The 11,232-nt window shown below is 48.4% G+C and overlaps 1 protein-coding gene across 2 annotated transcripts in view; it reads left to right on the forward strand.

Moving 5' to 3' along the window:
- CLIC4 (chloride intracellular channel 4) overlaps positions 1 to 10,996 on the forward strand; it is a 90,028-nt gene extending 79,032 nt beyond the window's left edge. For both annotated transcript variants that reach the window (XM_036744408.1, XM_036744409.1), the window contains exons 4-6: positions 1,086 to 1,192; positions 8,957 to 9,138; positions 10,642 to 10,996. In XM_036744408.1, the coding sequence (XP_036600303.1) occupies positions 1,086 to 1,192; positions 8,957 to 9,138; positions 10,642 to 10,806 (454 nt within the window). In that variant the 3' untranslated portion in view covers positions 10,807 to 10,996. The remainder of the gene's footprint in view (positions 1 to 1,085; positions 1,193 to 8,956; positions 9,139 to 10,641) is intronic.
- The last annotated feature ends 236 nt before the right edge of the window (positions 10,997 to 11,232 follow it).

The following is an 11,232-nucleotide window of genomic DNA, read 5'->3' on the forward strand; positions in this document are numbered from 1 at the left end:
GGAGATCCAATGTTTTAAGTGCTTAGCACAGTGCCTGGTGTATGGCACTTAATTGATGCTTGTTCTCTACCCCCTCCCCAAGCCTCACCCTCACTGCCTACTCACTCACTCCTTTGCCTTTGGTTCAGCGGCCACAGCACACTTAGCATTTACCAGAGGTGGTAATGAGTTCTGGAGAGAGGAAGGGGAGTTTGGGGGAGGAGAAGCCTTTGTGTGGCCTTACCCAAGGTCCTCCCCGCCAGGGCCTTCGTTGCATCATTTAAAAAAAAAATTATGGAATTGGACTTGATATTTAAGATCCCTTACAATTCTTAGATCACTTGTCTTCCCCCAATTTACCCACAGTAATGGAGTTCCTTCTTACCCTGGTGGTCATGATTCACATTTAAATGGAGCTTTAAGGTTTACAAATCCCACCTGTGGACCATCAACTCTAATTGTTAGGAAGTTTTCCTTTATTTTTAGTGTAGCGTATGGCCTGAGCTCACTATACCCTTATAGCAAGGCTCTCTTCCTCAGGGTTCTACGGGTACCCCTCAGGGATTGGGATGTCTTTATTACTAATGATGCAAGTTCCCCTACTGATAGCCAACAGTGACTAGCACCCTAGTTCCATTTAAGTAACTTAACAAGGTCTGTATGAGGTCAGATTTGAATTCAGGGCTTCCTGACTCCAGACCTAGTACTTTATCTACCAGCCACAGCAAGGAGGGCAGTTTTGAAAGTAACACACGAATTTGATTATATGTGTTTTTTAAAAGGTAAGCAACATGAAATGGAAATTCACACATTAATATATAATCTGTTGGGTTTTCCTGTGTATGTGGAAATGTTCTTTTTTGGTTTTTAAGTTCAGAATTTTAAAAAGTCAGAGGGGATCCCTTTCAAATGGGGAGGAGAATTAGGGAAAGCCTCATGGTGCAGGTGACATTTGACAGTACTTTGAAGGATCGATTGGGTGACAGAGTAACCAACAATGTGGAAGCATGGGACGTGTTTGTGCATGAAATTATTTGTTACCTGACATACAGATCAAAGATTCTTTGGAAATTGTGTAAACCAAACTGCTTTTTTTCCCCACACAGATACTTAAAGCTTTCACCAAAGCACCCAGAGTCAAACACTGCTGGAATGGACATCTTTGCCAAATTTTCTGCATTTATTAAGAATTCAAGGCCAGAAGCTAATGAAGGTAAAAAAAAATACTAATTATTATGAAATGATGATGATGATGATAAGTGAGTACTTTGAATCCAAAGTGTCTTATGGCTCATTACAAGCTAGCTTTCTAAGATGATTGCCAATATAGATACGCCCCCTTTTTACTTCCGTGAACCAACCATGAGCTTTTAATAGAAAGCTGCTCTAAAGGTAAAGCTAGTGCAAAGAATTTGGGATTTGATGGACACGACCCTGGCTTGGGAACCAGCTGTTCTAAGCTCTAGCTCCTTTCCAGCTCGAAGAGTTCATAAAGCAGGTTGTATTTAAAAATGTAAAAACTCTTCTTAGCCTGTGGGCTGCACAAAACCTGACAGCATCCCCTGAATTATAATCTTCAGCATTGTGAATGTGCTGCCAACTAGCAGATTGATGTGGTTGTGACTGGCCTTGGCAGTAGGCGCTGAAGTTCAGCTCCAAGCCTAAGCTAATTGTAAACTGAGTCCAGAGACCCAACATCAGCCTGAGTCAGACCAGCAGTTAGCCTGGTCAGATTGTTGGGCTGCATACAATTAAGCTTTGCCCCAGTTTGCACCCATATTAAAGGTAAAAATTTTGAGGAGCTTCTTTTTTTCTTCTGTGATGACAGTTTTTTGGAGTTAAATGTCAATGTGGTATCTTTTAAGAGGATTTGTAAAAGAAGTTTCTAGAATTATAGAACGTGAGAGTTAGAAGTTAGAACAGGAAGCTCAGGTCACTTCATATTGAACCCCTTCCTTTACAGAGAGGAGATGGAGGCTTAGAGAGGGGAGGCCCCATACCTCATGTCTGAGGACAGAGCTGGGCCTTCCCTCCTCCAGGCTGGTACTTTGTCTGGTCCAGCTCAGCTGTTGTGGTCTCCCTGCTGCCCCCATTTTAATGGGCTTATCCTGCCTAAAATGACCTGATTCTTCCAAAGCCCTAGTTCCTTAGGACCTGTGTTATGGCCAAGTTAAACATGTGGCAGTGGAATTTGGTGAAAAAAGGTTGATGAGGTGTGCAGAGAAGTCTGTGGTGAAGCAGGCAGGACCTTGTCTTGGGGGTTGGGAGACGTAGGAGATAGTCCCAGATCACCTGGGCTGCCTTGAGGGAGTTGCTCCAATGCCTTGAGCCTCAGTTTCTTCCTCTGTAAAACAAGGGAGTTGGGCCAGCTGATCTTTAAGGTCCCTTCTGGCTCTAAATCCTGGGACCTGAAAATTTTTTTCTTAAATCTCAATTTCATGATTTTTACCTCCTATTCCTCATCTAAGGCTCCTGGTATGGGAAGCATTATTGTTGGTCAGGGCAGACTAAAATCAACTCTTTTCATCTCCAACTATAAACACTCGGCTTCATCCAGAGGATGAGCTAGGTAGGGGTCCTCTTGGGTGCGAGCTTCTGGCATTATCCCTGGCCATAAATGGATTGGGGATGCTGAAGAGGGCTGTCCACAAGGGGCAAGAGCCTGCTTTTTAAAGTAAACTTGGCCCTGCCACTTGCCAATATTGGCCTTTAGGCCACTCTGTGGGCAGGTGGACATCCAGGGGAGCCAGGCAGTTCTTGTCTTAATTATTAAGTAGTATTCATTCAGTTTAGGACTTCTCAGTTTGTTATCTTGGTTTTAAGAAATCCATTTCATGAGATGTTTCCTTGTTATTAGAAGAAAAGGGAAAAGCTTCTAGTGGCCAGGCCTCACTCTGCCTCTTTAACCTCGTTCTAATGGCAGTTTGGGTTTGAGTCATGGGCTGACTGCCATTGGTCTTTATGATGGAGGTCTGTGGGCTGAGGAGCCCTCCTTCACACCTTGGGCTCTCTGGGTTCCACCTGCCTCACCCAACTCCTGTGGGGATGTCAGGCCCCTTCACAGACTGAGCGTTAGACTCAGAGCAGCGTCTGTCCTCTTCAGTCAGCCCCTTCTGTGTCCTTCTCTTCTCTGTTAGACTCCAAGGCAGGACACCTGTCTTTCATTCCCAATGCTGTCACTGACTAGAATGTCGGGACCTCAGTGTCCTTATCTGGAGGAGGCTTCACTAAGATCACCTTCAGTTAAAAAAATTCTATGATTCTATTTGTTGTTGTTCAAAATTCCAACTGTTCAGCCTTCCCTTTATCACTACTGGAATTTTAAAATGGTGTGTATGGTTTGGAGGGTAGTTGGATTTCATCTGACACTGAAGAAGAAAGCCTTTTCCCCCCTTTAGAAAGAATTGCCTTTTTGTGTGTCTTTGGGGGAAGGTGGGGAGGAAGTGACTCATGTGACTCCACTCTCTACAATATTCTATTCCCCCTGCCCCTGATTAATTGGCTGTTGCCTGAAGTAGATGGCCACCTTGGCTGGCCTCAGACTGCCACCAGCAGTGAGGAGAGCCAGCACAGTGAGCGGCTCAGTAGACCTGGAGATTCAATTACCTATTAGTAAATAAGAGCACGCAGTTGCTAAGTAACCTCCCACCACAGGGACCTGTTAACTGTGGGGAGATTTCAGAAAATAACCTTCCTGCTCACTCTGGAGTGGTCCCTCGTGGACTTTTGTTTGAAGGTCTCTCTTCTCCTAAAATGCAATTAAAATCCTTTCATAAGCTGGGCAATCCCGGAATTCCCAGGCACAGTCTGTAGGATGCCCTGCGTTCCTGGAGAGCCTCAAGGTGTACTGGACCGACGACTTTCCTGAAAGAAGACCCTAAAGCCTTGTCTGTGCCTCAGATCAAGATGCCTCGCTTTTGTGTGATGCTCTGTCCGCTGGTGAAGGTCTTTCTTCGTGGGTTCAGTTCCTGCTTCTGGGTGTTTCTGGGTCACTCCTTTCACCTCTCTCAGACTCAGTTTTCCTCATCTGTAAAATGAAGGCATTGGACTGGAGGGCCTTGGCGAGACTTCCCAGTTCCCCCTTTTATACCCCACTATTCCCTGTAGTGATCTCTGTCTTCCAGCCCAAGTGAACTAGGAGCTCTTGTGTGCACCTGACATTCTCCCTCTGGGCCTTTGCCCATATTCATTCTTGAAAACTCCTTCCTGGGCTCAGCTTTTCTGAACCTTGCCTTCCCTCCCAGCTCATCTCTGGCCTTTGTCCGCTTTCCCTGACCTTCCCCCACCTTCCCCGACCTTCCCCTCCCCCAGCTCCCCCAGTGAAAGGCTTCTCCCCCTCTGCAGACAGCATCAACAGGGCAGTTTCTGTGGCTCTCTCCTTGGCCCTCATCTCTCTCAACCTTTGATTGTCCATCTCCAGACACATGTCGTGTCCCCACAGGTAGAATGTAAGCTCCCCGACAGCAAACACTGCCTTAGTTTTGTATTTGTATCTCAACCACCTAGCATGATGCCCTGCGCACACTAGGTGCTTAATAAGTGTTAAATAAAGAGCTGTGAAAGAGAGATCTTGGAATCTTACTGAAGGGTTAAAAAAGATGTGGATGGTTGCTTACCTGGAAGCAAGGGGGTATTCTACATGTTACGATTTAGGAACAGATGTTGGGGTTCATTTAGTGCCCCCTTATTTTACAGGTGAGGAAACTGGCCTAGAGAAGGTAAAGTGACCAAGTCACATTTACATTTACAGAAATGGTAGAGCCAAGATTCGAATCCCTGTCCTCCGACTCCAGGTTTGACATCTTTCCCATTATGCCACATGGCCAGTCACTCCTGCTGAGCCCTGGGGTTGCCACAGAAGGCAGAGGGCACTTGTCCTCAGGGAGCTAAGGTCACAGCCTCCTCAGGCAGCCTTGGATTGGCTGCTCTTTGAGAGGCTCTTTGGTCATTACCTGCCTGAAGGAGGTGGTGTCACTGTACCTGTCCCCCCCCCCCGCCCCCAACATTTGAGGTGACTCCTCTTGGTGGGATGTGGCACTGCCCGGGCAGAAGCAGTGATGCCCGGGACTCTGTGTCCAGTGTTCGTACCATTGTGTCACATGACCTTTAAAAAGGTAGGGTGGTCCATCCTTGCCCTTCATTCTTCAGAATGAAACAGAGCCCTGCTGGAGTGGGGGGAGCTGTGTTTCATGTTTGCCAAGTGCTTATGCTTATTTTTAACCAGGAGGCGTGAGGATTCTCATGGACTGTGGGCTGCTGGAATGTGGTTTTGTAGAAAAGAGCAGCTCGAAGCCCTCCAGGCCTCTCACCCCCCAGAGTCTTTGTCATGACCTTCCTGAAATCTGCCCCCGCAAACAGAGGCATCTCTCCTGTATGCTGAAGGGTTTTTTCTAGATCTGGAGATAGTGTGGACACCAAGGCCCCATTCCAGCCAGCTCCCATTCCTCCCTCTGTGCTTGACTTGCCCAGCTCCTCTTCTAGACCTCCATGTTGTGAGTGAGTTTTATACCCCTAGTGCATGCACAAGTCTCTATCCTTTGGTGACTTGGAGCAGAGATGCAAGGCAGTAAGAGCTGTGCTTTGGGCTAATTATTACAAAGGCCATCCACCAGCCAGAGACTGTGCATTTTAGTGGTTGTGCCGTAACACGACTCCTAAGTCTCCTCACACTGGTCAACTTTTAAATGATAGAATTGCCTATTTGTGAAGCAGTGTGCTGTCATGGATAGAAGGCTGCCCTGGGAGGCAGGAAGCCCTGGGTTCCAGTCCTAGCCGTGTGGCTGTAAGCGAGGTACTGAATGTCTTAGGGCCCCAGGAAGCTCCCTGAGACTTCCAAACAAATCACCCAGTAACACTATGGATGTTTCGTGTGTATTTATTTTGTTCAGTATTTCCCAGTGACATTTTCATCTGGTTCAGGAAGCCTGGGAAGCATCAGTGGGTGGGCCAGGGGTTGGATGCCTCTGAGTTAGAGGTTTTTCACTAGGAGCTCCCTGTAAAGAGGAAGTCCCAGGTCTGGATCCCCATCTCCTGGCCTTCTCCCAAAGCTCATTGTCTTCTAATATCTGTTTTCTTGCCACTTCCTCTGATGATCAACTAATATGTACTTTGTCACTGTGAGATTTTCTCTGTGCTAAAGAGATCGATGTTGCACAAATTTTGTTTTGGTTTAAAGAATAGTGGGTGGAGGCCTTTAGGCATTGTGCCCTCAGGGAAGCTGAGGGCCAGGAAGATGGAAGGCCCTTTTGGAGGGGCACACAGGGAGAGGGCAGGGAGTATTAGGGTCAGGACCTCTCTCTCTGAGGCCACACCGCCTCCCACAAGCTTCAGTGTGTCCAGTCCAAGCAGGGTCTACAGGGGCTCCATCCTCAACTCCTCTGGTGGTAATTAGTGACAAGAATTTCCTGCTGAAATACTAAACATCTGTAGAGTAAACACCCCCCATCTAACTTGTAGAGCCCAAGGAGTGGAGTCAGGTGGACAGTGGATGTTTAACAAACAATTATAGGGATAGAGTTAGGGGCTGAACCTGTCATGTCATTGCTACAGGCTAGGGGATTGCCAGGGGAGGAAACTCCTTGTACTGGTGCAGGCTGGCACCTTCTCTGCACCAGACAGATGGGCACACAGCCTGGATGTGTCAGAGTAAGGACTTAAACCCAGACCTTCTTGGTTTGGAGGCCAGCCCTCCATCTGCTGGACCATGCTGCCTCTCTCCATAGGATTTTTTTTTAAATTGGAGAGTTATAAGGGGCAGTTTTTCCTCGTAGGGGAAGGGAGGGCCCAAAGTTGGTTTAGGATCAGAGGATGTGAAAACTGAAATGAACCTCAGAGATCATTTAGTGCATTTTGCAGAAGAGAAAAGTGGCTCCACAGGAGGTTGGGCGTGTTGTTTTGAGATCCCGTCTGTCGTCTGTGGCAGAGCCCAGGCTCTTCCCGGGCTCTTTGTCACATGCCACGGACCTTTCTCACTCAGGCAGCTCCACTGCTTCACTGTCATGGCCAGCAGCTGCTGGCCTGAGACCTGCTAGTTACGTTCCAGGGTCGCAAACATTAGTCCCTTCCTGGGCTGGGATGGGCCCAGCCAGGCGCACTGGGCTTCCTTAGCGCTGTGGCCTCCTGCTGGCCACTGGCTGCTGCTGCTGCCTCAGGTGGGTGGTCAGGGAGCCACTGGTGCTCTGCTGCACAGACCTTGGGGCCCAGCAGCTCTTCTGTTCTCGGACGCTTGTTTGGAAGCAGCCTTCCAGGGCACACCTGCTCTCTGCAGAAACCTTCACGTGTGGGAGAAGGGCACAGTTAGCTGCCTGGTTGGAATAACTAACTCTGTGCCCTCCACCAAGCATTAAGTGTTTGTGTCCATCATTGGTCACTGCTCGAGACTGAGCCATGGAGTCCCTGAGTCCTGAGCAGTCCAACACCAAGACACCCTCTACTAGCTGGGTTTTCCTATGAGGTAGGATGTGATCGGGGAAAGAAGCGATTGCCACCAAGTACTCTAGGAAGCTTGAGGCCTCTGTTAAATGGGGAAGAAGGAAAGCCTTCCTGGAGGAGGTGTCACCTGGGCGGGGCCTTGGAAGAGAAAGATTTCTTCAGGTGTGTGTGTGAGGTTTGGGGGGGATGTGCTGCAGGCGCCGGAGATGACAGTGTGACTGTAGGGATGTGGGGAGGAAGGAGAAAGCCGGAGGAGAGCCAGGGACAGCTGGGAGGCCAGAGTGGTCAGAACAGGGAGTGTGGCAGGAATTAAGGGAAGGAGGGCACAGCTGAGTGGGAGGTTCTAAAGCCTCAGGGCCTACAAGAAGGACAGTAAGAGTCTTTTTACTGCCTGAGCTGGGTTTTCCCCTTTCCCTATTTTGAGTTCTTTTCTTAACCTAATGTTGGTCTGTTATATTTAGTGGTCTCTAGTGCCCTCTGCTGTCTTCAGGAGACATAAAGGTGCTGCTGCTGTAGCTTCCTCAGCTGCCCCCTGTGCCCTGTGGTCTGTCATTGTGCTTATGGGGAACGGGAGGAGGGAGAAGTGGCAGAAGCGAGGAGGAAGAGCTGAGTTCTGGGCCGTTTGTGTTCCAGGTCCCCCTTCTCAGGCCTGGCACACACACCCACGAGTGGGGAGACCTTAAGCAAGCCTCCATTCGCTCATCTTTTAAATAAATGAGTCGGACTGGGTGATTGTTCTCCGAGGCTTTTTTTCTGCTTGAATACTGTACAGTTCTAGAAGGGAGGTCACCATCGTGATTGGTGATCCAAATGCTGAGCCAAGTCCGGTACAGTCTGGGGCAGTGTTGTCAGTCAAATCAGGCCTCTCAGGAATAGCACTAGGCAAGGAGCTGAGAGTCGCTCTTTGGGAGCTGGGCCTGTGGGCAGAGCCCGGGGGGCCCAGAGCTAGATGCGAACATCCCTGCTGGCTCTTGCTCGTTCTGTCCGATTTCCTGTGACCCCATTTGGGATTTTCTTGGCAAAGATACTGGAGTGGTTTGCCATTTCCTTCTCAGGCTCATTTAACAGATGAGGAAACTGAGGCAAACAGGGTGAAGTGACTTGCCCAGGGTCACACAGCTAGTAAGTGTCTGAGACTAGATTTGAACTCAGGTCTTCCTGACTCTAGGCCCAGCGCTCCATCCGCTGCACCACCTCGCTGCCTATCTCTCCCCCTATCCTGAGTCTGGTCTTTTATTTTTACATTGCGTATTTGGTTTGTGTTTAGCATCATGCATTTTTTAATATTTTTTTTTGTAAAGTCATTTATTTTGGAAGAACATGAAGTGGGAATGAGGGAGAAGAATGCCTGCACGCTGTAAATGAGCGCCGAATGCTTTTCGGTGCCACGTTCCCACTCCTTCCTGCTTTCTCATCCCCGTGCATTGGCAGCCCCTTTCCCAGCTAAGCACTAAGGACATCAGGCCCTAGTGTGTTTATCAACAGAGGAATTCCCGGAGTCTGCTGTGCTCCTCCTAAACACACAGTGTTCCCTTCCTTCTTACAGCATTGGAACGGGGTCTCTTGAAAACACTGCAGAAACTGGACGACTACCTGAACTCTCCCCTTCCCGATGAAATCGATGAGAACAGCATGGAGGACATCAAGTTTTCCACCCGTAAATTCCTGGATGGCAATGAGATGACATTAGCTGACTGCAACCTGCTGCCCAAACTGCACATCGTCAAGGTGAGCCTGTCACATCTGACACTGACGCTGGACTGGACCCTCATCTCCCTCTGTTAGATTTTGTCCTCGGACAAGCAGATTCTGACTCAGAAGTGTGAAAATCTCCTAATGATTCCCCTTATGTACAGGTATAAAGGAATGCCCAAGGGGCACATGCAAGTCCAGGCGGTGTTATCACCATTTCATAGATGGCAGAGAGGGTAGATGATTGGCCCACAGCTGGAGTCCTTCCCCCACAGTACACTGCTCTGCCTTCTCCTCCTCCCCCCCAACCCCCACCCCGTCCCCTCTTCGAGGTCCTCCAGGAAGAGTCATGCAATCCAAGAGATGAGTCCATGTACTTATCCCTGCCATAGGGGATGTCAAGACCCTACCGCTGGTTGAGAGAGCTGAGTGTGCCCAGAGGAAAGGTCACTGCAGCCCTACTTCCTCTGTGTTTACTGTCACGGTGCAGTTTAAGTTGTGCCATGAGGTAGGAAAAAAGGCCCTGATTTTGAGTCAGAGGACCTGGATTTAAATTCTGGCTCTGTGTTATCTGATCCCTTACCTTTCTGGGCTTCTGATCCTCTTCTGTCAAAGGAGGGGATTGGATTAGATAGTCTTACCTAAGGAGCCTCGCAGCCCTGAATCCATGTACATGAGTACATGAGTGTTAGGGGTGAATCTGTGGACAGAGGGAACACGGCCCCACTCCCAGCCGGCTGTGTGGTCTAAGACAGAGCTGGACTCGGCCGCCCTGGATCCTGGATTCCTCAACTGCCAAATAAGGGGTTGGGGTGATGGCGATGCTTGAAGTTGCCTCCCAGTCCTGGTGCCCTGTGCTCCCCCAAGAAGCGCATATGAGCTGCTTGGATTTGGGATCCACTTTCAGCGTGCTCTTTGTGCAAATGTGTTTTTCTCATGTGGGATTCCCCCAGGATCTGCAGGAATAAATCTTGATTCTGCATGGGAAAAGCTGTGGAATAGTAGCTCTTACAACCCACCATTCCAAATCCATCTTTTCCTTTCGTGTTTCTCCACCTCACCCCACGTTTAGATGTCCAGGGGCAATCATTTGTACTTGCCTGTGACTCTTTGGGGTTCTTGCTGCCACAGAAGGAACCTCATTTCTCCAAGCAGAATCAAGTCTGGAGGAATCCCTGGAATTAGTACTTGGATGTGGAGGAGCAACAGAAAAGTGGTTTGTCTTTTGGTACTTGAGTACTTCAAGAACATGTATGTGTGCTCCACATGTCCCAGCCCTTCGTAAACAGTCTTCATGAGTTGCTGTGGTTGAAAAAATAATTTCCCTTCTGGTAGCCAGCTCCCTGATTGGGAGCCTTGGTGCTCACTGACCTCTGTCAGCCTGTTTACTTGGCCCGAGCAGACAGAGCTTGAGTTGTCCTGGTATGGCCTTGGAGAATGCAGGATCCCCTCCACGCCCTGAAAGTGGGGTGTCATGGGAGGAGGACATGAAAAAGCTAATCTGCTAACTTGGGATGTCTATGTGTTTGTGTGTTTTAGGTGGTGGCCAAAAAGTATCGCAATTTCCTTATCCCGAAGGACATGACTGGCATCTGGCGCTACTTGACTAATGCGTACAGCCGGGATGAGTTCACCAACACCTGTCCTAGTGACAAGGAGGTGGAGATAGCGTATAGTGATGTAGCCAAAAGACTCACTAAATAAAGCAGCATTGGGAGACGGATGGCTTCCTGTCTTCCCCCTTTAACAGAACACGCTTCTTAACAGAATACTGCTCCTCTTCCTATCACATAGAGGTCATATTTTGCATGAATATGCAGTTACTCAAAATTAGGATAAAGGATAGATCAGGTACAGTAGCTATCAAAAATATACACTCCTACGAAGTGTTGAAGTGGTCTTTTTTGGTGTGTTTTTTTAACCCCATTTTTTCCTGCCCCCTTCGAATTGTGTTGAGTTTGGAGACACTCCATAACAACAATGTATTTGTCTATAGGTGTTTATCATCTTTTCAGGACACTTGCTCTTGTGTCTGTTCAATGTTGGTGACACAGACTTACAAAGAATTGGACTTACCTTATTAAAGTGGTGGTGGGAACTTCACAAGGCAGCTCCAGACTATCGAGCCCT

Source organism: Trichosurus vulpecula, chromosome 2 (genome assembly GCF_011100635.1).
Source record: "Trichosurus vulpecula isolate mTriVul1 chromosome 2, mTriVul1.pri, whole genome shotgun sequence".
In the NCBI taxonomy this organism is placed as follows: domain Eukaryota; kingdom Metazoa; phylum Chordata; class Mammalia; order Diprotodontia; family Phalangeridae; genus Trichosurus; species Trichosurus vulpecula.